The sequence below is a fragment of the Lepidochelys kempii genome, chromosome 3 (genome assembly GCF_965140285.1).
Source record: "Lepidochelys kempii isolate rLepKem1 chromosome 3, rLepKem1.hap1, whole genome shotgun sequence".
NCBI classification, from domain to species: Eukaryota; Metazoa; Chordata; order Testudines; family Cheloniidae; genus Lepidochelys; species Lepidochelys kempii.
Genome location: NC_136382.1, coordinates 56,720,297 through 56,747,216, shown reverse-complemented (window position 1 = coordinate 56,747,216; position 26,920 = coordinate 56,720,297). Strand labels below are relative to the sequence as shown.

The 26,920-nt window shown below is 42.0% G+C and overlaps 1 protein-coding gene across 1 annotated transcript in view; it reads left to right on the top strand.

Moving 5' to 3' along the window:
• COL9A1 (collagen type IX alpha 1 chain) overlaps positions 1-26,920 on the top strand; it is a 102,727-nt gene that overhangs the window by 55,440 nt on the left and 20,367 nt on the right. The window contains exons 23-33 of the mRNA XM_073336363.2: positions 87-140; positions 268-321; positions 595-648; positions 2,935-2,979; positions 3,845-3,898; positions 4,003-4,056; positions 15,345-15,398; positions 16,186-16,257; positions 19,194-19,229; positions 19,334-19,378; positions 22,163-22,195. Of these exons, the coding sequence (XP_073192464.1) occupies positions 87-140; positions 268-321; positions 595-648; positions 2,935-2,979; positions 3,845-3,898; positions 4,003-4,056; positions 15,345-15,398; positions 16,186-16,257; positions 19,194-19,229; positions 19,334-19,378; positions 22,163-22,195 (555 nt within the window). The remainder of the gene's footprint in view (positions 1-86; positions 141-267; positions 322-594; positions 649-2,934; positions 2,980-3,844; positions 3,899-4,002; positions 4,057-15,344; positions 15,399-16,185; positions 16,258-19,193; positions 19,230-19,333; positions 19,379-22,162; positions 22,196-26,920) is intronic.

Here is a 26,920-nt window from a genome sequence, read left to right as displayed (position 1 = left end):
CTTACCTAATATAGCCATGAATAAGCATGTATTGATGCGTCTTGCATCTGTCACTTCAATGGTTTTTTTTTTTTTTTTTTTTTTAGGGTCCTCAAGGTATTAGAGGAATAACCGGTCTCCCTGGGCCTAAAGGAGAAGCTGTATGTATATCTCATTTGTTTAAAAAATTTGCTCCCTATCATGATCCTTTATATTGCAAATGCTGGGGAACAGCATTAAGACAAGCAAAGAATGTTCTTTATAACAATATGCTATCTGTGTTTCAAGGGCTTACCAGGGGTTGATGGCCGGGCAGGGATCCCTGGAATGCCTGGAGCAAAGGTAGGCTAACTGTATCTTATCTGGCTATTTCAGTTTACATGTCATTTGATACATATTGTTCTAACTGTAATAGCTCCAATCACCAGTATATTTTGTATGTTTTTCATTTGTGCTACTGCTTTTGGTTTGTGAACGTTACTGTGGTAATTTGTAGTAAACTTCCCCAGCCTAAATGTCTAAAATGACACTGTTTCTACTGTCTAGAAATAAAGTTTTTTAACTTATTTAACTGAAGATTTTATATAATTCATGCAAATCGATTTTTTTTTTCAGGGAGAACCAGGAAAACCTGGTGGTCCAGGTGATGCAGGACTTCAAGGACTGCCAGTAGGTATCTGATACTTTAAATGTGAAAGTCCCATTCAGTTCAAACACGAAGAAGAGACCAGTTTCTCAGATGCACTTGTGCCAGCTTTTGTGCCTCATCATACCTTGGGTGGAAAACTGAGTGAATGGCCCAGGAAGGATAACTCCAGTGCAAGGGTGATCCTGAAGAGTATAGCCAAAATAGGGGGTTGAACGCAAAACAATCTCCTGGCTGTCAGCATAATAGGGAAGTAGATTACTAAAAAAGGGTGGGCCAACATGCTACTTCACTGGAAGTTCTTTCTGGGCTTAGGGTTCAATGCCTTGTGGCTGTTACAGGCAGACATAAATAACAGCCCGCAGGCTACTCTAACAGAGCACGTAGTAGAAGGCATGGACACCAGGATCAGAACAGTGTAAGTAGAAGCTTTACACATCACCTCTGACTCTGTGCACTGTGGGAATATCTGAGCACATGGGCCAATAAGTTTTTAATTTTGCAAAAGTTTATCCAGGCAGTGGAGTTTACTAGACCTTGTCTGATAGCAGTGGTGTAAGAGTGTGGCCTAGTTTTAAGTATAAAGGAATTAGTTTACAAATCAGTAGAATGCTATTTTCATTCTGTCTACAAATATTTATTCTTAAATCAATTCTTTTTACTAATCATCTCTTTATAATTCTATCCACCTGTCTATCTAGGTTTATATACTTGCTCATCACACATTGAAATGAAAAGAGTTAAGTGCCTAAATAACTTTTTGAATCCCATCCTGAGTGCCTTGTAAATTTTAAAAGAAGCACCCAGAATTTCTTGTTCGTATTTATTTATTTGGTGTGGGTTTTAGACTTAATGGTGTAGGAGGTGAGGACTGTGGTCCTACTGATGTGCAGGAGGAATTGCTGTTGGGTTTTTGTGTGTGTGTGTCTGTTTGAGTTACAGGACTGAATATAGATTCCGATATTTGTGTATTAGGATTTGATTTTGTCTTTATCAACACTGAGGGCTCAATCCTCAGCTATACTGATCTTGAGTTTGGGGCAGCTAAGGAGGTGAGGTAGTGAAAGATGGCTTTCTGCCTTTCCTAATCTTGGGACTGGCTGGGGGCCAAAGTGATCCACAATGCAAGTTAGAGCAGCCTAAGGCTGGTTGAATTTACCCCAGATGGAAAAATCCCCTGTGGCTGTTCTGCCAATATAGGATTGCTGGAGTGCCTCATACTTCCTCTTGCCCCAAAATGTCCCATATGGAAGGGATGTGGGGGAGCTAGTGGCCAGATACACTCACTTTATGTCAGTGAGGGATTTGCCTGTGATAGGAGAATCTGCAACTATCCCATTATGGGGCTCTCCACACTTGGGTGTTATGAGGCTTTCTTTTAATTGAAACAGTACAAATAACTACAAACAAATTTAATCTACCATAAAATACATACATAAAAGGCATAACACTACTCTGCTGTTAAAATACACAGTGCTATTCTTAATTCACGCGGATTGGTCACAGTCAAGGAGACATATACCATACCAGTAAATACATTTTTATGTTTAATCTTGTAGTTTGTGGATTTAAAATGTTGGATATGTTGGGAATATAGATAGTGCATAATGTTACCAAATTGAAAACCTTCTTTCCTTTACATTTTCAGCTAGAGAAAAATTCAACTTCCAATGCCAAAGAATACTTCCAAAGAATACTTCCTGCACACAGTTACTCCTCTCACAATAATTGCTTATTTGTGTCAAACCAGTGTCAAGTGTTAAAAGCCCAACAGAAACTTTTTCAAAACATTCTGCTACAGGAGCAGATACTCAGAGAAGATATTGAAGGAACTAAGTTAAAATATCATTTGATGTATAGTTGCATTCTGAAGTTGGTTCTGTTCTTTTGCTATTTTTTCCCTAACCGTAAAGATCACTTGCTGTGAATGGTTGTATACAAGAGAGGGAGTCTTATAGTCGAGTGTAAACAAGAGAGGGGGTCTTATAGTCTGAGCATAAGATTGGAGTGGGGAGTTCAGGGTATTATACCCATTTCTGAATCTGGCAGTGGCAGTGACTCATGTTGTGACCCTGAACAAAGCACAATGGGGATAATACTACTTACCTACTTCAGAGGGGGTTCAGGCTTTATAAATTGCTGTTTGGAAAGTGCATTAAGATCTTCAGGTGAAAAGACTAGAAAAGTATAAATTATGATTGCAATAATGTAAAATTACATTTTTAACAACAGTTTCAGCAGGTGCTTTTTGTACATTTCTAGACTCTGTACTAACACACAAATGATATTTAAAATGTTGTTTCTTTTAGGGTTTACCTGGCTCTCCAGGTGCAAATGGTGTTTCTGGCCCAAAGGTAAAATAATTTAAATAATCTACTTCCTTTCCTCTAAAACTGGATTTTGTGTTTATCAAATTCTAAAATAGCCAGTGAAATTTTGTTCACTTGTCATTGTGGTTAAATGAAAAATAACTGTTGACATAAAAAATGACACATGCCAGACAAGTGAACAAAAACTTAATCAGTGGTTGGTCTGCAGTTTTTGCAGTTCTTTCACTGTGACGGTAGTATTGATCTTGCGTAAAAGATGAAAGAGGTTTTATTGATTCAAAACACTTTAAAATAAAATGTTTTTTTTTAAATGCAGCATATAGTAATTCTGTGAAATTCACTGCAGAGGATATCATTGACACATATAGCATAGTACACTTCAAAAAAGGATTAGATACGTTAATAAGAATAGCATATTCAGCTGCATTAAATGGATAAAAAGACAAGAGCTTTCAATTCTAACAGTTCAAATAACTGAAACATGGCTGTTCCAATTCTACTCAAACTCTCCACGGATGTTCACATATGGCCTGAACAAAAAGCATTGAAAATTTTAGACCAAAAGAAATTTATCTGAGGAGAAAACCATGAGAAACTCAAAAGAGTGATTAGACTGGAAGTTGGGATTCAATTTAAATATATGGCATGCTTCCGTGCATCCACTATAATTGAAGTCCCATCAGTGTGTTTCATTGCTATACAAAAATAAGGGAAGAACTTAGAGGAACTGGATGAAGGAGAATCATGTGGGGAATAAAGAGTAAGAGCAAAAATGGGTATAGCAGGTGGTTTGATTTCATTGCTTGTTAATTTCTTTGTTAATTCTCTTGAACTGGTATGGTAACTGGTAGCTTGATATGGTTAACTTTTTCTCATTTCTGTCTAACAGGGTAATGCAGGTGCCCCTGGGATACCAGGTTTGATGGGAAATTCTGGTAAACCTGTAAGATCACTTTTCTTCTTTTTTGAGTCTTTCACAAGAGCATTTCTATTTTGCGCAAAGAGTCAGTTTTCAAACATGCTCTGTTCTTATCATCATGAAAACAGGGTGAACAAGGACCACAGGGGATAGAGGGACCAATAGGACCAAGGGGTCCACCTGTAAGTACTTGACTTGTTTCCTACTGTGCGTATTTGGAACTGTAATGTCTGAACCCAACAATGTAGTATACATACTACTTATCACAAATGCCACTTATTTCAGGAAAACACTCAGAGCTCTAACTCCTTAGTCAAGTGGATGCACATCAACCCACATTAAAAAAGCAACTGTGCTGACACTTACAGCATACGCAGATTTCAGCTGGACTCAAAACAAAACAATTGGCACAATTATTCCACAGCTTATTTTGGGTGGTGGTGGTGGAGAGTTTGGAACTGAAACATGGATCCTCATTTTGCAGCTAGTCCCTGTTTTCATAATGGGCTGAGCAGAATCCCCAGATCCAAACAGAAGGACCAATGGATGCACATGTACAGACCCCATGGTCAAGAGCGGGAACCAAGCCCAAGACCATCAACACCAGCAGCACAATCCCTATCACTAAAGCTAAAAAAGTAACTGCATTAGCTATCAGTAAAGAGCATGCTCTTATCCTTTACAGGGCCAGCTATTAGAAACAGACACCATCACATGCACTGAGCCAGTGCCTTACACACACACTTCTGAACATTGGAGTGTTAAACATGTGAATTTTGTGGCTTGGGTCCATGTCTAATGCTTTTACTAGATATATTACTCACTGGTGGAAGGGGGCTAAACAGGTAGTGCTTTGAACCGCAGCAGCTCCTTCTGGTTGAAAATACTGGTGTTCAGAGGGGCATATACTTTTGCTGGAGATTGCTTCCACAGCACTAGCCTGCTTCAGAAAAACATACAAAAGGTTTAGAAAGATGGCTAGTCCAGGGTAAGAATAAGCCTTGAAGAGGGCGGGATAGGAGAAGCAAGGAATTACATAGAGAAAGATGGTGGCACTCACTGAAATGCAATGTGGAAGACAGAGGGACAGAGTCTCTGTTGAGGATGAGATATGAGAGGTGGTGGCTATCAGGGGGCTGGTAACAGCTTTCTGATTTTCTCTCTCTGTCTCTCTGGCCCCAGTCTTGGTCCTGAGAGAAGTTAGAAGAGCATGAGGCTGCTGTAACTTACTGGAAATGGTTCCCAACAGACTGTCTGTGAGTTGGGGATAGCTTTAATGCACTAGAATTCACAGTGTGAGACCATTTGCTGCTCAGAAGAACTCATGCTCCATGACCTCTGTTTGCAAGTTCCTCTCTTGCTATCCCACTCCAGAGGTGCTCACTTGGAGCCTTCTGGCCTTGTGCTGTGATATAACATTAGTGATTTACTTGTAAGGGGAACCAGGAAGGAAACTGGCTCCTATAAACTAATTGTTCCCTGACTTTAAATATTCAACAAATCTCAGATAAAGAACAGGTTTACTTTTCCTTTCTGTATGTTTCTGTGGTTTGCATTGTCATTTGCTGAATGTACTTTATTACAACACACTAGTTTCTTTGGAACACACCTTCGCATGACTTTTGGCCATTGGCTGTCCAGGAAGGATATAAAAATAGATAACATATATACTCAGCATGTTGTGATGCAATATCTCAGTGTTAAACTTGCCATAACTATACTCACCAAAGCTTGGGTTTGTTGGAAGCCTCCAACTGTGTTGGTTTGGATGGAATGGAATTTGTTTTCTGAACCATTTTCCGGGCATTGATCTCCTAAATATTGAGAGACACATAAAAGTTATAGTTAGATCAAGAACAAAGTATCTTTGTACATTGATAATGCAAGATAATCTGCTAAACTATGCTTTTAATCCCATAACACGCAAGTATGAGTTTATGAAATCAGTGGTCCATAGAAACAGGCGTTGACATGCTGGGTTAATTATTAGTAACCCTGTTGTCAGACAGATTAATCTGTAATCTGTAATGCAGATTAAATACAGTGATTTTTCTGTTTGCCACTGCAGAGATCAGGGGAACATATTCCCCTCATTTTGTTTCATCATTTGGTAATGCAACAGTTTCTGTAAACATACGAGCAATATGGCCAAAAAAAAAAAAATCTTGAAAAGAGTTACTTCAAATCAACAAAAATGAGGGACAGCTTGTAAGTGTTATCATTAGTAGGGTAATAGGAATACCCACTGCACATCACACAGATTTATGTAGAAGTAAGCTATTTTTAAGACATAGTATTTTATTCTCTGATATTTATAAACCACCCCGCCCTTCTGATGAAAATACTGAAAATATTCAGTATCATTCTACTGAGGAAAACAGACTATGAATGGCTGCCACAGCTTCCTGCTGGCTGTTTGGGAAACCAGGGTGGGAAGTCCAAGTCTTTTACACAAACAAGCTTCAGTGATAGTTAGAAGAGTCAGGAATCTATGTTCAGCCTAGGGCAGGCAGTTGAGACTCACTTCATTTTGGGCAAGATTCTGCCTGGTCCTTACTTGTGTGCGCAGTTGTGTGGCAGGAGCAAGCAGCATTCCCTGTACTCCTTGTGCAGTCAGCATTCATGCCAGGCATATAGCTCCTGCTCTCAGGAATCAAAGACTGCTTTGCCCCTACCACTCAAGGACAGTTTGCCTCCAATCCCTCCTCGTCTCTGCATTGGCATGCAATGGGAGCAGACTGTGCCCAATAGCTGTAGCTCCCTTGTGCTCTCTGCACTTTCCCTTACTCTGGACTGTGCATAACAGGTTGCAGCTATCATCTGCAGCGTGTGGCACGAAGAAATAGCTGCTGTGTGGTTTCTGCATATGTTGGAAGTAGGACTAGTCCTACTGAAGGTGTAGGGATGTCTATTTTCCAACAGAACTGATCCTGTACTGGGAAGGGGTGTGCAAAGAAAAAAAATGGCCTTAGCATAAAGGCTTGTGAAATCCCATTGTTAAGTGATATTCTTAGTCATTGCATCACATGGTTACAGCATTCAGAACAGCTGGACATGAACTTAGAAGCTGGCCTCTAAATAACGCTTGCATTGTAAGGAGTACTCTAGTTTGCTTAATAAGATCTGATTTCCATAGTGTTTGAACTATTTGTGTGTGTACATTTACCACAGGTGGGTAAATCAAGGGATTTGTGCACTCTCGTATGTTTAGTCAGGGACTTCTCTCTCCATGACCTTGTGCAAAATCCCTGATTTGTGCCCACATGTCCAAAGAATAAGAGCAGGCAGAGAGGTGGTCCAGGCAGCACATATAGCCCACATTTTATTGACAAAATAAAACTGTCACTTTATCACACAGTTGCGTCATGTTCCAGTTCAATCTTCACTAAACAATGATAATAACTACCCACTGAGTGTGGAAACAGTGTTTTAGATGTATCAACAAAGGGTTCATCCTCTCTGAGCTAGTCCTGATGAACCACTGCCCTGTTGTGGTGTTATGGAACAGTGTGCTTCTGGAGAGGCCATCATTTGGCTGTCATGACTAGAACATCCTGACAAAAAGAGGGAATATTCACAATGTTTTTCAGTATATCTACAGGTTTTATTTTTAAATCAAAATTTCAGAATTAGACATTTGCAATATTTTGACCAGTTTCTACAACTGGTCAAAAATGGAAACGTCGTAAAAAATCATATTTTTAAATTTGATCAGTTTTGGAAAAATTGAAAAATTTTGACCAGCTCTGTTCATGACCAACCACATACAGTCATTAAAGATCCCATGGTTGCTCTTCAATGAATTATTTCTTCCTTGTCTTTCCGTCCCCTCCCCTAATCTCTGCTTTGGTCACCTCTTTACCACTTATTACCACTTGTTTCTTCCTTCCTCTCTTCTAACTTTTCCTTTCCTCAAGTCTACACTCTCCATCCTCCTACTGATCATTCCCTCCCTTTCTCTCCTCTCCAGGTTCCTTCTACTGTCAAAGGCCCTCTACGCATATTAAGCCTGTATTCCATGCACCACTCTCTTTTCAATCCCTGCCCCCATCTTCCGAGTAGAGGGTTCTGTGGCAGGAGTCAGGAGGAGCCTGGAGTTCTTCCCTTTTTCTCCTGACAGAGCAGAGGAGGAGCCACCAAGAAGTCGCTGCTACTAGGATCGTTTTCTTAATAGGTCCAAGGAAGTGAGAGAACTAGGGAACCACTGCACCTTTTCATGGGTTAAAAGGAAGGGGAGTCAAAAGTGTTGTCTTTCCTCTGTCCTCTGCAGTGCTGTGGAGAGACAACAAGGCTAGTAATTGCTGAAGGGCCAGGACACCCTTCAGTGTGGGATGATGGATTCAACAAGATTAGCACTCCTCCAGTGCTCCTCTGTGGTGTAACTTGATATGGAGAGGAGGGGTGAGATTCTTGTTTACAAATTTAAACATGTGATTTTTTCTATTATATTAACAATATTCTCAGGCCGCTTCTTTTACCTAAGCAGCCTGCAAGAGGCACTTACCAATGGAAAATTCCCATTTTTGCTGGCAAGTGAGTTTTCAAGTCCTGTTGCTGCTTCTGTGCACTATTAAATAACGTCTGCATTTCCCTCATTGGCGATTACATTTCAGTGGTGAAGAAGTAACATCTGTATATTAGAATCATAGAAGATTAGGGTTGGAAGAGACTTCAGGAGGTCATCTGGTCCAATCCCTGCTCAAAGCAGAACCACCCCAACTAAATCATCACAGTGTTAACATATCAGTTTGGGAACCTTTGGATGTAAGGTGCAATATAAATAGGACAATTTTTATTATTAAAATCCACAGAAGAATATTGTTACCCTGTTTGTTACCCAGTCAGTGCTCAGAAACCAGAGTTGTCATATCCAATAGCTTAAACGTTTATAATAGTTTTCCAGAGGAGGTTTTAATGATTCAAAATGAAGATAATTAGTTTACATAGTCTATTCCAACAACAGACAAAATACTTATCTGTTTGTTGGAATAGATCATACAATCTTATCTACTTGACTACTGAAGATTTTCTGCATAGGAAAATAAACACTTGAGAAAATATAATCATCTATCTAATTTTAATTAGAAAATTGATATGGGCAGTTGAGAAAAAGCCTGTTATAATTTATGTGCTTTTTATGAAATATTCAACCTTCATTTAATAAAACAGGAAAATGACATGCTTTACATTTGTAACAAGAGTACCGTGCAACTTGCATTTTCTAATTTCCAATCAAACATATCTTCTTTTCCACTGTAATTGTTTTGTCAGTTAGCAGTATGTTTGCATCACATTACAAGTCATTCTAAATAATTACAGAACTCACTTGTGGTTTAAATCCTTTTTAAACTGGTAATTGTGGCAGGTGGCTCAAAAGAAATAATTCTTAAACGTCAAAGTGTCAAACCTAATCAGTGAGGTTGACTGTGTTCCCTTAACTAATTATCTGCAATTTTTCCTCCCCGCACATTTATTAAGATTTAGCAGCATTTAATTTTTTATGGTGAATTTACACCAGATACTGGTTCCTTTTGCTTTATGCCCAGCCTCTCTAGTAGGTTAACACTTCATATAGCTCTGAATTTGTTAAATAGCTTGTGGTGTTTTAAGCTTTAATAGTAAGTTCAGTAAATAACCTTGAGACGTGCATGCATATTAGCTTTTATATATTGGCTGTTTTTAAATTTTTTTTTTAAGTATATACAGTAGTTTTCAGCTAAGTTATCTTCTTTATCTATGCCCTACTGCAAAGATTATTTTCATAGGTACAATTGTAAGACCTTTTTTTCAGCCTGAAATGTATCCTGGATTGCTGTACTAATTGTCCTGTCACTTAAATCAACTTTTTGATACCAGGTCCCTTTACATGCCTCAAGTTTAAAAAGTGGGTCCATTTTATTCAGTTGGGCATCAACACAGTGGCAGGATAAGTAGTCTGATGTCTTCACCTTCCCAGGATGTACTGTGCATGCACAAATTTTTTGGCACTGCTCGTCCGTTTAGTCCGAGAGCTTCACAAATAATGAAGTTGTTTTTAAACAACCCCTAAGGGGTAGGGTAGTATTGCTATTCCTATTTTAAAGATGCACAGATAGATTAACATCACACAGGATATATGAAGTAAAAGAACCACCCAGGTTTCCTGGCCCTCATTTCTAAGCCACTGGATTCTCCCTCCTGTGCCTGACCTGATTTTGAAAGAATAATGTCTTAGGCCATGTGCTCCTTTGGCACTTGCAATAAGTTTATGTTAATAATTATCAGATCAATATTTCTATTGAATTAATATGCATACACACATATCTTTAAAAATTTAGCCCAGGTACCTTTAAATAATGCTGGATGGTTAATGGAATGTCATCTGCATTCTTGACTCCATGAATAATTGTTAGTGTAGCACTGGCAGAGAATGTGACGTACTGGGGTGTGACATCCTGTCTGACAGCATAAAACAGATATTAAGCCATTTGAAAAAGTTAGCGTTTTTTAAAAAGATTTTTAATTTTTTAATTTTTTGCTGGCAGTCTCAGTTAATGCAGGCTAGAGTGGCATGTGGGCTGGAGGGGAGGTGGAGGAGCCATGCTACAGACAATGTCCCCAGGAAGAACCCTGTCTGGCTCATGGCAAAACTGCATGCACTGCACTCAAATTTACCCCAGAGTGTGTTTATTCTGTGCTGAAATAGTAAACTCTAACAGGGCTTGATCCTTGCCTAGCCTTCCAGCTGTTTTGTATTACTGGGACAGACAACTTGTCCCTTGCATAGCCACCAATGCCTTTCTCTGCTCAGGTGCACCTGAGGATCCAGCCCACAATGGATGGTGTCTTTTATCTGAGGATCTGAAAGGACACTGGGGCTAGATTGTGGCCAGCCCTTTTACACACCAGCATGGCAGCTGCATCACCCTTGGAGAGTGTACCCCTCCTCAGCCCTTTCCAGGCAGCTGTCACCACAGTGGTGCTCGGAAACAGCATGGACTGTGCTCCCCAGCCACACTGTGGCTGTGCCCAAAGCAGGGCACAGGTGAGGGGGAAGCACCTTGCATAATCCATTCCCCCTCCCTGGCTTTTGGGCACCCAAGATGGGAAACCACAATTTGGCCATTAATGTGTGGAAGTTCCTCTTAGAACGTCAGCGAAAAGGCACTATGTACTGTGAGTGCCTATTCCAGCAAGCAATAGCACATGTTTTTGCGTACATTTTTAGTGCAGTGCTTAAAGATTGGGCAGGAGTCATAGCTAAATCCCTGATCCCACATGAAAATTTACCCCTCTGAGATGCAGGATGAAAAAAAAAAAGAGAGATCTAATAAATTAAGGGTACTTCTACGCTTGGAGCCAAGGGTTTAATTCCCAGATCACCTAGAAATACCTGCACTAGGTCTCATTGAGCTCGCACACTAAAAATAGAAGTGTAGCTGCAGCAGCATGGGGAGTGGTGGCACGGGCTTGTTGCCCCAAGTACAAAGCCACCTAATCCCCATGGGTCCGTACGTTGGGCAGCTAGCCTGTGCTGTGCTCACCACTGCCCATGTTGTCATGGCTACACTGCTATTTTTAGTGCACTACCATGAGAGCAATTGCCAGTATGTCTATATGAGATAGGCATTACACCCCCAGCTCCAGGTATAGACGAAGCCATAATGAATGCTACTTTTCAGTGACAGTAAGCCATTGCAAATCGTAGTGATGACTGGTTGCAAATGACTGAATCATGTGAAATAATGAGTAAAATCAAAAGCAAAGATGATGCATCACAAAATATACATTGTTCACTTATTTTTTCAATGGTAGTTTTCATTATTTCTTACATCGCTGCCTAGTCTACTACAAACTGCAGCATAATTAAGGTTGTAAAAGAAACAAATACTTAGCAATGTAAGATTTCATTAAGCTTTGGATATAAAATCTTTGCTGAAAGGTGGTGAGCAGGGGCTGCCAGTTTTTGTGTAGATTAGCAGTGCAATTTCATGAAGTGCAGTTTAGCAAAGTACCTACTGTAGTTCTCACAATTTTTCACTAACAAGAGCATCACTGTAAAACCTATAGAAGCCCAGTAAACCACTGAAACAGAAGAATTAGCCTGAGAATAAGTCCTGTACTGCATTACAGGTGACTTGAAATTTAAAAAAAACTCCAGCACAGAGGGCTGGTTGAAGTTTCTCCATGCAGCATAATTCCTGCAGTGCCCCTCTACCAGATGTGTAGGCTGATATGGTGGGCAAAGCGGGAGAAAGGCCACATGAGTACAGTGGTCCAAAACTCCTGAATAGGGCACAAAGGGGCAGTAGCTTCTGTTTCATTACATAGGCTGGAATAGCAGCTATGGAGGGGCTGCACTTCATCATTATAATTAATTAGTATTATTATGGTGCTGGGTGGATGGCCTGCCTGGGAGTTTTTATTCTCATAACCTGTGTCAGAAACACATTCTGCATATGAAGGTCACAATCCTGTTTCCAGTGAAGCCAATATTAAAACTCCCACTAATTTCAGACAGGGTGGGAGTGATCCCTCCACAGCTGCAAGAGGTGTAATATAAAATCTATCTGTCTTATATAAGAGATAAGATAAAACTAATGTGTATAAGTATGAGATGTTCTTTCTTGATGATCAGAACTGGACATGAAGTCTTTGGCCCACACCCTCGGCCTGCCATCCAGCTGCTTTGCACTGGAGGAGCCAGGATGCTGTTGTAACAGACTATGACATCAGGCCTATGACATCAGGCCACCCCCAAGTAGCAAAATACCACCTACTTCTGGCCTTTCCACCCCTGACATGAGTGATGTGCTGGGGGCGTGACCAGAGCTTTTTGTGCTCTGGTGATCCCTGGCCAACAAAATAGATCTAGGGGATCGTTCCTGTCAGGTGTAATATAGAACAGGTCTTGGGCTGCTTTAAATTATGCCTGGGGCTAATGTAGATCCTGGCTGGCCCTAGGACTGGGGGTTGATGGTGATGGAAAAATGGCTTTGAGTCACTGTCTTCCTGTCTTTCCACTCAGGTCCAGTGTAAAGCACAGCTCATCTGGACCCAAAGATGTGACATTAGTATGAAATAATCTATCCAATTACAGTATCTGTGGTAGCAGGAGATGATATCTTCAATATATTTTTTTAACCATACCTGGGAAACACTGAAAAATACTGGCATTTGGGGAAAAGTTGCAAATTTAGTATCAGATGACCAGAACCTGCATAATTCAAGTCCCAAGTAGTTATTCTGTGTCAATGTAATTGTTTTTGAAAGGACTTATTTTACTTCTTTGTCATTTAGAAAAGGTCCTTATGGGGTATCCAGATATAAATGGTTTTAAAACTGATCTTAGTTAAAATTAAATCTTCTTTCTTGAACCTGAAATCTTGAACAATATGTGACAATCCTGGGTAGAAGTGTAATACAGAATCAGTGTGGTTAAATGTAGGATTTACATAAGATTACTGAGTTTTCTGGGTCATAGGGTGAGGGTCAGACTGTTACTATGAATAATGCTTTCACAAACCATGCAGCAATACTTAAAAAAAATTAATGGCTTTAACAGCATAGGAACTTTGTTGAGGAAATGACTGGGAAAAAAATCTTTCTAAATTGTCTGATCTCTCCAGGATACCTCATTATTTTGTGAAAATTTGAGAGTTCAGTCTTTTTAACCTTGTCTGAGAAGCCAATCCATGCATTTATGACATATGGTGTAAAATGCATTTTTCATGTCTCCTTTTATCCACTCATGTCACAAGTTCCTTTTCATTCTGAAATAGTAAATTATCTACTGTATGCCACATTGGAGTAATTAGATCCACTCTCAGCCAGATCTTTTAGAGCCACACACACCAGATTAAAATAACCGGTCTTTATAACTGATAACTTTCACGGCTAAATAAAGAACATTATAGTCTTGTTACATGCTGCATCATGATTTTATGGCAAGTATTCTCCCTAAATTGTATATGGTACAAATTTCAAAAGTCCCCAAAGACCAGATTTTTAAAGGTTTTTAGGTGTTGTGGCACTCAGCTAACTGATTTAGGAGCAAAAAGAACAAGGAGTACTTGTGGCACCTTAGAGACTAACAAGGTGTCACAAATACTCCTTGTTCTTTTTGCTGATACAGACTAACACGGCTACCACTCTGAAACCTGATTTAGGAGCCTAAGTCTCATCTTCTAACGGGAGTTAGGCACTTAGGACAATCACTGGGATTTAGGCTCCCAAGGGTCTAAATGCCTTTAGAAAGTGAGATTTAGGTTCCAAAATCAGTTGAGCATTGCAACACTGAGCACTGCAATGCCTGAATACCTTTAAAAATCTCAGCCTAATTGATTTAGGTGCATAAGTCCTATTGACTTTCAATGAGACAGACTCCTAAGGGCCAGATTTTTAAAGGTATTTAGGTACCTAAAGATGAAGCTAGGCACTTAGTGGGATTTTCAAAAACAACTAGGTGTCTAACTCCCATTGAAATATCTTTAAAAATCTGTCCCTAAGTTTCTTTTGAAAATGGGATTTTAGGCTTTTTTGAAAATTTCTTCAAATTTTGAAATTCACCAGTAGCATATATTTTAAAGAGATAGTGCTGGTATTAATGTATGGGTATGATGTCTAAAATATATACATAATTTAAATTTTAATATGTACACATGTCCTAAAGTAAAGAAGCAAGGTTAAAGCATAATTAAAGATGTATGCTTGTCCTGATTTCCATGACAAAACCCATGGTTGACAAAAATCATAGGGTTGACAAAACCCATGGTTGACAAAAATGCATAGTCTTTTTTACCTCATTGAGTCTGCTGACCAGGACACTCCCATGAAATTTTCACATTTGGCTCTGGATGTGTCCACTGTAAGGGAGTACAAGACTTTAGGCTAATAGTTAAAATTCAGATTATGATATGCAAACTCACACTGGGCCTCATGACCACACTTATGCATACACATAAGTCCCATTGATGAGACTTAAAAGCACATGCCTAAAGTTAAGCATGTGCTTAAGTGCTGTCTTGGATAGGGATAGACTTAATGAAGTGATCAACTGCTTTTCTGAAGTTGGGCTAGTGATGAGCAGCTACTCTCTGGAGTAGTCCCAGGGAGAGGATCACTTCTGTGGGTAATGGCTGACTGGTGTGAGTTAGGGGTTGACAGACTGTCCCTAAATATTATTAAATAGTTGTAAAAATTGTAATTGTAAAATAAAGTTTATTTGTCTGTATTGGGAAATTATGAGCAAATGTTAATTAACAGAGCGTATACCATGACAGATGTTTAGTGATTTTTAAACTACTTTTAAGAACTTTTTTAGTTTTATGACGCTTGCATTTGTTTGCATTAATATACATGACCCTTAAATTAAAGCTCACTGATAAAACAGTAATTGAATCAAGATTGAGGGGGAAAATGGTCATTTATTTACAGTTAATTAGAAAATAAATATTCAAGGTTGTAACAATGCCCTTCTGTTTCTTAAAAGGGTAGCAGAGGTGAGCCAGGTCCTGCTGGGCCTCCAGGTCCACCAGGGAAACTGGTAAGCAGCATATTTCAATTCCCATCAGCTTATATTTATTTTCCAGGAATGTATGGCATCAGAAGGAATCCTCACTCACCTACACAGGGAGTCAAAGGAGTATGATGAAAAGGATGACTGAAAAACTTTTCAGTACTTTATGTCTGTAGTAAAATCACAATGTTCAAATTTTAAAGCATATGAAAATGTGCTGAGAGTGTATTGTGGTTGTAAGAGATGGCAAGATACAAAAAGCGTAAAGATTTTTTGTTTCGTGTGAAACCAAAGCTGTAAGACTGTGTGCGCACTATGTATTTTCAAGAAGCAGGAGTAGTGAAAGACCAGCTTTCTGGTAGCAGCTACCTAGAACTAATGAATGGGACAGATCATGAATGCCCTCTTTTACTGCCGCTCAAACAATATTTACACAGAACTAGTTAGAAGCACAGTTGGAGAGGTCTGAGCTGAAAGAGCCTGCTGTTAAGGAGGAATGTACAAGCCATGGGGGATAAATCAAAGAAATTTTTTGTTAAGAACTAAACTATTTAGCACTAGGGCTGGAGGGGAAAGTCCAGTAAATGTTGCTATTTGTGTTCATCAATAATAAGATCCTCAAAAGTACTGTTTAGATGGGCAAGATTCTACCATCTTCACTCACACCCCTACTGTATGAGCTGGGACTACTCTAGGAATAAAATCCTACTCAATGTGTATGAGGGGCCCAGAATCTGGCCCTTGGTTATAGTTATCCATTGGTTCTCTCCAGAAACAATACTGGGAAGTTTCCATCCTTGGTTTGTTTTCACAGGGTCCTGATGGGGACCTAGGACTACCGGGACTGCCAGGTCCTTCGGGCCTGCCTGGCGCCAAAGGTGACAGGGTAAGAAATGCGCTCGAATGCACCGTAAAGAATCGCAACATGATAGCAGGAAGGAATACAATTATTTTAACATCACTCATTCATTGTTGTGATTATTCATTTCTCAGAGTTTCTTGTTGCACACCAAGATCCATTAAAGCTGCTTAGAAGTTGGGGAGTGCTCTAAGTGTCTGATGGCTAATTAAGGCTCATAAGAATCTACCAAAAAAAACCCCACCCTATAAATAAATAAGGTTACAGATAAAATTTTCAAAAGTGTCTAAGTCTCTTTTAAAATCATTGATTTAGGCACTCTTGAAAATGGGAAGTCACTGAAAATGTTACCCTACTTCAATATCTGCAATGTTTCTATGTACTCTGTATATACTATAGAAATATAGTGACTGCCGCAACTCTGAGGCTATCTATGCACATTCACAAGATACAAGTATCTCAAACAGTATTTTGCACGGAAAAATTGGGCCCCTGAGAAGCCTCGGAATTCCTACTCACTTGCTGGAGATTTCCTACCTTGCAGGATGAATGTCACTGAATAACAATGGATTCTTATACAAAAGATACGCTTTTCCTCCAGTTGCTCGGGGAAGGATATGGAGAGCACAGATTGGTGATGTAGAGAGGCTAGGCAGGGGTTGTGGTTATAGTTTATGCCCCTTACTCCTGTGCTTACCCACAGAAGGCTTAGTGACATTTTTTAAAATTACTTATCTAGGTAAATTGGCAAGTTTTTAAGGGCCACCTTGAACATTTGTCTTCTTTGTATTACTATCAAGTTAGTATATTTCTGTGTGGTTTTTCAGAATGTTGACTTCAGGTACACACACTTCTAGCCAGCTGTCAAAGTTGCCAGACAGGAATCTGCAAATTCCTCTTTTTAGTAGATCAAACTGTCTCTCATAGTTTCTGAGAGTACATCCAGGTGCGTTCTATTTATATAAGTGATTTCTGAGAATATTTCTACATTTGCTTTTTTTTTAAGCATAGGGCCAAATTCATTCCCAGTGTAACTCTCTTAAAATAAATAGAGTTATGCTAGAAATTAATTCAGCTCATTGTTTCTTTTGACTTTTCCTATTTTGAGAGAGAGCCCTATACATAAAACCATATTTTTAAGTTTATTTCCTTTTTCGTCCCATAGAGGCCCTGCGTTCCACTGAGCCTTCCTACCCTGCTGGTCCAGAAGATTTGGAAATGGCTACCTCTGGAGCTAGTCTCAGGCTTAGACAATGGGGTCACTCCAGACTGATGCAAAGTCATCAGTTTCCCCCTCCTCCCTTCCTGATTTCCTAGGGACTGGATGTGCTTTGCATGCAATGTATCCAGCCTTACTTGAATCAAAAACCCAATGGTGCATTAAGAGCTGATGTACACAGCAAGCAGAAGAAGCCATTTGCAATGCATGACAATTCATTTTAACAATCCTTCCAAACCCAGGAATTATGCCAAATATTCTTCGTCACCATCCACTCAGACCTGTTCTATTTACATGTATACAAATATAGGCCACTCCTACATGTACTCCTATAACTGCGTGGTAGCACTTTGGTGGATCTTTCATATTTATGTGGGGAAGTGGAGGGAAAAGCAATGCCAGCTCTCATGTCTCACACTATTTCTGATTCACCATCTTTTGGTCTGGTTACCTATGGCTTTTCTCAAAAAGAAAAGGAGTACTTGTGGCACCTTAGAGACTAACCAATTTATTTGAGCATAAGCTTTCGTGAGCTACAGCTCACTTCATCGGATGCATACCGTGGAAACTGCAGCAGACTTTATATATACACAGAGAATATGAAACAATACCTCCTCCCACCCCACTGTCCTGCTGGTAATAGCTTATCTCAGCTATTATCTCAGCTTATCTCAGCTATCTCAGCATGCTCAAATAAATTGGTTAGTCTCTAAGGTGCCACAAGTACTCCTTTTCTTTTTGCGAATACAGACTAACACGGCTGTTACTCTGAAATATGGCTTTTCTGTGGCCCGTCTTTGTGTGGCAATTAAAGTCCTTTGTGATGATAGGACTGGTCTTATGAATACCTTTCCACTGTGAATTGGACAGAGATAATCAATATACGGCCTGATCCATTGAAACTCATAGGAGTATTTCCAATGACTTTATAGAGACCTTAATGAACAGCCGTTACATCACAGTCACGTTTGGTCACTACCCTCCTGCTTAGAATCTGAACTGGAATGAAATGCTCGGTTTGGCTATTAGCCAAGACAGATAGGAATAGTGTCCCTAGCCTCTGTTTGCCAGAAGCTGGGAATGAGCGACAGGGGATGGATCACTTGGTGATTACCTGTTCTGTTCATTCCCTCTGGGGCACTTGGCACTGGCCACTGTTGGAAGACAGGATACTGGGCTAGATGGATCTTTGATCTGACCCAATAGGGCCATTCTTATGTTCCTATGGCCAAATGCTTGAACTTTCTATTCCTCAGGTATAAACATTCTGAACAAGTGTGTCTAGAGATGGACAAAGGAGTTTGGACAATTTCAGAATAAGCCCTACATGACATTTGATCTAATTGGATACAAAGATTTACTAGTGCCTTCCCACCTCTCTCTGTCCTTATCACTATCCTTCCTTGTAGAAAAAAAAAGAAGAATGGAGGACTCAGATCTGGTCTTTGCCTCTTAGTGAATCTGATTTATAGGTACACCAAAAAAGCTCCTGAACTGGTTGTTCTACAGTGTTGTTGCAATAATACAACAGGAATTGAGAACCAAATATCTCTAGGAATACTTTTAATAAAATAAATTTTAAAATGGAGGAAGGAAGAAAAAGCTGCTTTCAGATCCAAATATTCCAGAAATGCTGGTTCAAGATAACAGCTTCTTAGTTCTGACCAGAGTGAAATATAAAATCCCTCTTTACATTCAGTGATTTCTAGGTTCTAAAATAGTTTGTTTTTTATTTTACATTTAGGGATTGGTTGGTGAGCCAGGGCCTAAAGGTGAACAAGTAAGTCTTCTAATACTAATCATGATAGCAATCACTGTACTCTAGAATCATCTAAATTTTAAGGAGTGTAAGACTCTGACAGTATGTGTCTTGTTTTGATACAGGGTCCTGCTGGAGGAGAAGGAGAACCAGGAGAAAGGGGTGACCTGGTAAGACATTATTTTCATTTAATCTGTTTTAAGGTGTTTTTTATGTGAATGATATTGACTTTTTTGTTTTATCTGTTGAAGAAAATTTTCTAACATGATTTTTTTCCCATTGGAAACCAAATCTCAGTGTTATCATATAATTTTATCACTGCAAAAAGTAGAATGGATGAGGAGAGGGGAACAGCGTGTCTCCGTGCAGTGCCTACGCCTGCAAGCCCCGACCTCGCAGTTCCCATTGGCCGGGAACTGGCCAATGGGAGGTGTGGGGATGGTGCTGGGGGCAGGGGCAGTGCACGGAGCTGCCTGTGCCCCCGCCACCAGGGGCCGCAGAAACGTGCCAGCAGCCAGACGCTTCCTGGAGTGGTGTGGGGCCACAGCATGCCTGAGCCCTGCTGTGCTGAGGCCCCCTTTAGCCTGCGGCCCTGGGGTGCAGCCACTAAAGCTCCTGCGTTAATCCGGCCCTGCTTCAGGGAAATATCTCCATTGGTATAGCGATAAAATGCATCTATACATCATTATGATAGTAATTTGAGCTCGGTGTAGGACAATAATTTTGTTTCACAGAGGATTTTGAGATTTCAAAATTTGGTTCTGTTATGATTTGGAACAGAAACCATACATTTCAAAATTCCTCATGAAATGAAATTACCTTTCTCTGCCCAGCATTACTGAGAGCCCTGGTTATGGGACATTCCTCCTGGCAGGCTGCTGGGGATGCTGGAAGGCCTGGAAGCTCTGACTCTTAGGATATATTTACTCTGGAGCTGGAGTCTACCCAAGCTGGAGCTGGAGGTGTAATTTCCAGCTTGGGTAGACATACCTATGCTAGTTTTGATGAAGTTAGAGTACTAAAAATAGCAATATAGCCACAGCTCCACATGTGGCAGAATGGACTCATCGTCCCTATCTGAAACCCTAGGTCAGTGGTGGGCAACCTCCAGCCTGCGGGCTGCACGCAGCGTGTCAGGGTAATCCACTGGCAGGCCGCGAGACAGTGTTTACACTGATCATCCGCAGCTCCCAGTGGCTGCAGTTCACCGTTCCTGGCCAATGGGAAGCTGCGGGAAGCAATGCAGGCCACAGGGACACGCTGGCTGCCACTTCCCGCAGCTCCCATTGGCCGGGAATGGCGAACCGCAGCCACTGGGAGCTGCGGGCAGCCTTGTCTGTGGACAGTCAATGTAAACCCTGTCTCGCGGCCTGCCAGCGGATTACCCTGACAGGCCGCAGGTTGCCCACCACTGTCCACTACTCAGGGCGCCTAGCTTATCTCCCTGCCTGTTCAGCCGCAGTCACAGTGCGATTTTTAGCATGCTAGCTCAATTCAAGCTAGCACAGATATGTGTACCCAACCTGGAAATCATACCTCCAGGTCCAGTGTAGACATACAGGCAGCACACAGGCAACCTGCCCAAGAGCTGGGGAGCCTGGGCTGCTGAGGCTGGGAGCTTGGTGACACGGGTCCCCCCAGGGCTTCCTGGCTTTTGGCTCCCCATCAGCTAGTCAGGCTGCCACAAGCAAGCTGAGCAGGCAAGATGGCAAGAAAACAGGCAGGGTTTGAAACCTGCCTGACTTCTGGGGGAATTTTGTTGAAACTGATGTGGTCCTGCAGAACATTCTGATTTCAGCATATCAGCAAATTCTGATTAAAAAAAATTTCAGTGGGTTTTCTGCCCAACTCTAATAATTATAGACCAGGGGTGGACGAACTCTTTTAATCTGGCCCTTGAGCTCCCGCTGGGGAGCGGGGGTCTGGTGCTTGCCCTGCTCTGGTGCTCCAGTGCTCCAGCTGGGGAGCAGGGTCAGGGGCCGTGCCACGTGGCTCCTGGAAGCAGTGGCATGGCCCCCCTCCAGCTCCTACGTGTAGGGGCAGCCAGGGTCCTCCGCTCTGCACGCTGCCCCTGCCCCAACCGCCACCCCTGCAGCTCCCATTGGCCGGAAACTACAGCCAATGGGAGCTGCAGGAGCAGTGCCTACGGATGGGGCAGTGTGCAGAACCACCGGGCCGCGCCTCTGCATAGGAGCTGGAGAGGTGATGTGCCGGTACTTTCGGGAGCCACTTAGGGAAAACGCTGCCTGGAGCTGGCACCCCATAGCCTCTCCCTGTGCCCCAACCCCCTGCCCCAGCCCTGATCCCCCTTCCACCCTCCAAACCCCTCAATCCCAGCCCAGAGCACCCTCCTTCACTCCAAACCCCTCATCCCCAGCCCCATCCCAGAGCCCGCACCCCCAGCCAGAGCCCTCACTCCCCCACACTTCCCCCACTCCCCCGTCCCAGGCTGGAGCCCCTCCTGCACCCTGAACTCCTCATTTCTGGCCCCACCCTAGAGCCTGCATTCCCAACCAGAGCCCTCACCCCAACCCCAATTTTGTGAGCATTCATGGCCTGCCATACAATTTCTATTCCCAGATGTGGCCCTCAGGCCAAAAAGTTTGCTCACTCGTTATAGACCATTACTCAGCATTGGGAGCTTTCCCTGTTCATTTTGAAATATATTTTATAAATAAAGAAACATATTTGATAATATAGTACAAAAATGTCTTTTTGAAATTGCAATTCTAATGGAAAAACTGAAATCTGATTTTTTCACAAATATATTAAAACAAATTACTTCCAGTTTTTTGATTGATTTATAGGTGCCATTTTGTGTACTTCAATGAGTTCCTTAGCTCTTAATAGAACAATCATTTTTAAAATATTGAGTAAAACATATCAAATACATTGCATTTGTAATTGAATATGAATATCCTGTTATGACATAATTTGTCTTATTTTTTGTTTAGGGTGATATGGGATTGCTGGGCCCAAAGGGATCAGTAAGTATGATGAACTACACTGTTATAGAAATTAAAGGTATAATAAATTGCGTGGATCGTTTTCTGGTTTAAGAAATAGAGTACAAATATTTAGCTCTTCAAGAACTGCCATGTAAGCAAATGAGATCCCACACTCATTTTTTGTTTTTAAAATTCTGGATGACTCTAATATACAAACTAACTTTAAACAGGACTTCTCATCTTGCAAATTAAAGCCCGTAAAAGAACATGGTAGTTTTATTTGCATTAGGATACAACTTGTGGCTATATCAGTTTGGAGAGTGAATTGCCTTTTCCTGCTAAAGTTGGATATAAGAGGGGTGCATATAGTGTAGTGATATTATATAAAAGGATTGACAACGTAGTGTCCTGCAGACAGTATATAGCCAGTATATAGTCTTTTATGACTGTCATAAATATGGAGGGAAGGGTAATGTCTTTCTGTATACAGTGCTATAAAATCTCTCCTGACCAGAGGTGAAGTTTGTGCCTTGGGAAAGTTTTTAACCTAAGCTGGTAAAAATAAGCTTAGGGGGTCTTTCATGCAGGTCCCCACATCTGTACCCTAGAGTTCAGAGTGGGGAAGGAACCCTGACATGGTGGCAGAGCGGTGGGATCATTTTTTAACAAAAGGATTTTTCTGTAGGCTGAGAACAGCTATCAGAGGCAAAGGTATCAGGTTACAGCTCAGCGAACTGGGAATTCACAAGCACATTTTTTTTTCTTTCTAACTCTCAGGTATAGCTAGGTTAAATACAGAGAGGCTAGGATGACAGAAAGCAATGTCCAACAGAAACTGGAATTAGCCAGATTAGAAGCTGAGGAAAGACAGAAGGAACGTGAAAGATGGGTAGAACTCAGACAGATGGAGATTGATGCCCAAGAGGCTGCCCACAAGAAAGCTGTGGAGGCAAAAGAAAAATGAAGGAGAGGGAAAAAGAGAGGAAGCATGCACTGGAGAAAGAGAAGGCAAGGGCTCAGCAGAATATACCGAATAACCCTAACAATCCTTCCCCAACAATCCACAAATGGGAGCGACTATGTCCACAGTATGATGAATCCAGTGATATTGCTGAATATCTTCTCACCTTTGAGAGACTGTGCACACTCCATAAAATTCCTGACACTCACAAGATGACCACATTGGTCGCAAAATTCACTGGAAGAACTCTGGACATATTCAACAAGATGCCTATTGATGAGGCTTCTGACTATGATAAATTCAAGGATTTGGTTTTAAAACAATTTCAAGTTACCCCTGAAACTTACAGAGTAAAATTTTGAACCCTTAAGAAAGGGCCTGGACTAAGTAATGTGGATTATGTAAACCAGATGAAGGATCTGTTTGATAAATGGCTCAAAAGACGGGATGTAACAAGCTTTGGAGGAATGCGGGATTTGATGATACAGGAGCAATTCCTGAATATGTCCAAGGATGATATAAAACAGGTGTTTATGGGATAAGAAAATGGACTCAGCAGAAAATCTTGCTTCTTATGCTGATCAATACGAGCAGTCCCATACCGCCAGAGAGGTGGGGCAAACCGGAACAAAATGGGTGGAGGGAGGAACAACCCTAGTTGCAGTTTGAGCAGATACCAGAAGGGACACCCTCAGACCACACCTACTACTGGGGGCAGCCCAAGGCCCCAACTACAGCCCAAGGAACACTCCAGACACCTTATCATTGCACCACACAATTCTCCAGCAACCCACCTCGCCCCAGTGACCAGTCAGCTGGGTGATGTTTTAAATGTAAGAAGCTGGGACATGTAAAGGCCAACTGCCCCAAAACCCCAACAGATTACAGTTCATTGCACCGGAATCACACCAGAGGTCCTCAGGCCCAGATACCCTCAAAGCAGAGGGAAACTGTGAGTGTGGGTGGGAAGAAGGTTACAGCGTGGAGGGATACCGGAGCACAAGTATCGGCTATCCACCAATCCTTGGTGGACCCCAAATTCATCGACCCAGAGGTCCAAGTGACGATTCAACCCTTCAAGTCAAACTCTTTTGACTTACTTACAGCCAAGTTGCCTGTCCAGTACAAGGACTGGTCAGGAACGTGGACTTTTGCAGTCTATGATAATTATCCCATACTCATGCTGCTGGGGGAAAACTTGGTCAGTCATGTGAAGAGGGTGGGAATGCAAGGCTAAGCAAGCTGTCACACCTAGCTCTGTTCTGGAGACTTCTACCAGGGCCCAGTCAGAGGTGATGGAACCAGACCCCATGCCAACGTCTGCAACAGCAGTAGTGGATCCAGTCCCAGAGACCCAGACAGAGCCAGTCCCAGAAGTGGAACTGGCAGAACAACCAACACCAGAACCATTGCCAGCACTGAATCCAGTGCTTGCAACCCCCCACCAGAGGGCAGCAGCAGATAACACTACCCAAGAGACTCAGCTGGAGCCTGGACCCCAACATAGTGCAGCAGCGGAGAGCGGTTTACAGTCAATGGAAACAGCCCCATCACCTACATCGCTTCAAGAGGGACTAAGCCCAGGTCCAGAATCCAATGAGGAACTGATGTCTCAAGCATCAAGGGAACAGTTCCAGACTGAACAGGAAGCAGATGAAAGCCTCCAGAGAGCTTGGATGGTGGCATGGAGCAACCCACCGCCTCTCAGTTCTTCTAATCGATCCAGGTTTGTTGTAGAAAGAGGACTTTTATACAAGGAAACTCTTTCTGGTGGACACTAGGAAGACTGGCATCCTCAGAGACAGTTGGTAGTTCCAACTAAGTACCGGGTAAAACTCTTGAGCTTAGCCCATGATCATCCTAGTGGCCATGCTGGGGTGAACAGAACCAAAGACCATTTGGGAAAGTCGTTCCACTGGGAGGGAACGGGCAAGGATGTTTCTACCTATGTCTGGTCTTGTGAGGTGTGCCAAAGAGTGGGAAAACCTCAAGACCAGGTCAAAGCCCCTCTCCAGCCACTCTCCATCATTGAGGTTCCATTTCAGTGAGTAGCTGTGGATATTCTGGGTCCTTTTCCAAAGAAGACCCCCAGAGGAAAGCAGTACATACTGACTTTCATGGATTTTGCCACCCAATGGCTGGAAGCAGTAGCTCTGAGCAACACCAGGGCTAAAAGTGCGTGCCAGGCAGTAACAGACATTTTTGCCAGGGTAGGTTGGCCCTCCGACATCCTTACAGATGCAGGAACTAATTTCCTGGCAGGAACTATGGAAAGCCTTTGGGAAGCTCATGGGGTAAATCACTTGGTTGCCACCCCTTACCATCCTCAAACAAATGGCCTGGTGGAGAAGTTTAATGGAACCTTGTGGGCCATGATACGTAAATTCGTAAATGAGCAGTCCAATGATTGGGACCTAGTGTTGCAGCAGTTGTGCTTTGCCTACAGAGCTGAACCCGATCCCAATTTAGGGTTTTCACCATTTGAACTTGTATATGGCCGTGTGGTTAAGGGGCCATTATAGTTGGTGAAGTAGCAATGGAATGGGTTTACACCTTCTCCAGGAACTAATATTCTGGACTTTGTAATCAACCTACAAAACACCCTCCGAACCTCTTTCGCCCTTGCTAGAGAAAACCTAAAAGAGGCTTAGGAAGAGCAAAAAGCCTGGTATGATAAACATGCCAGAGAGCGTTCCTTCAAGATAGGGAACCAGGTCATGGTCTTAAAGGCGCTCTAGACCCATAAAATAGAAGCGTTGTGGGAAGGGCCATTTACGGTCCAAGAGCACCTGGGAGCTGTTAATTATTTCATAGCATTCCCCACCTCCAACCGAAAGCCTAAGGTGTACCATATTAATTCTCTAAAGCCCTTTTATTCCAGAGAATTAAAGGTTTGTCAGTTTACAGCCCAGGGAGGAGATGATGCTGAGTGGCCTGAAGGTGTCTACTACGAAGGGAAAAGTGCTGGTGGCGTGGAAGAGGTGAACCTCTCCATGACCCTTGAGCATGTGCAGCGACAACAGATCAAGGAGCTGTGCACTAGCTACGCGCCAACGTTCTCAACCACCCCAGGACTGACTGAACGGGCATACCACTCCATTGACACAGGTAATGCTCACCCAATTAAAGTCCAACCTTATCGGATGTCTCCTCAAGCTAAAACTGCTATAGAACGGGAGGTCCAGGATATGCTACAGATGGGTGTAATCTGCCCCTCTGGCAGTGCATGGGCATCTCCAGTGGTTTTAGTTCCCAAACCAGATGAGGAGATACGTTTTTGCGTGGACTACCATAAGCTAAATGCTGTAACTCGCCCAGACAACTATCCAATGCCACGCACAGATGAACTATTGGAGAAACTAGGACAGACCCAGTTCATCTCTACTTTGGACTTCACCAAGGGGTACTGGCAGGTACCACTAGATGACTCCACCAAGGAAAGGTCAGCCTTCATCACACATGTTGGGCTGTATGAATTTAATGTGCTCCCTTTTGGGCTGTGGAATGCACTCGCCACCTTCCAAAAACTTGTAGATGGTCTCCTAGAAGGATTGGGAGAATATGCAGTCGCCTATCTTGACGATGTGGTCATATTTTTGGGCAGAACACCTGGAACATCTACAAAAAGTCTTCGAGCACATAAAAGAGGCAAGACTAACTGTTAAGGCTAAGAAGTGTCAAATAGACCTAAACAGAGTGACTTACCTTGGACACCAGGTGGATCAAGGAACTATCAATCCCGTACAGGCCAAAGTGGCTGCTGTCCAAAAGTGGCCTGTCCCAAAGTCAAAGAAACAGGTCCA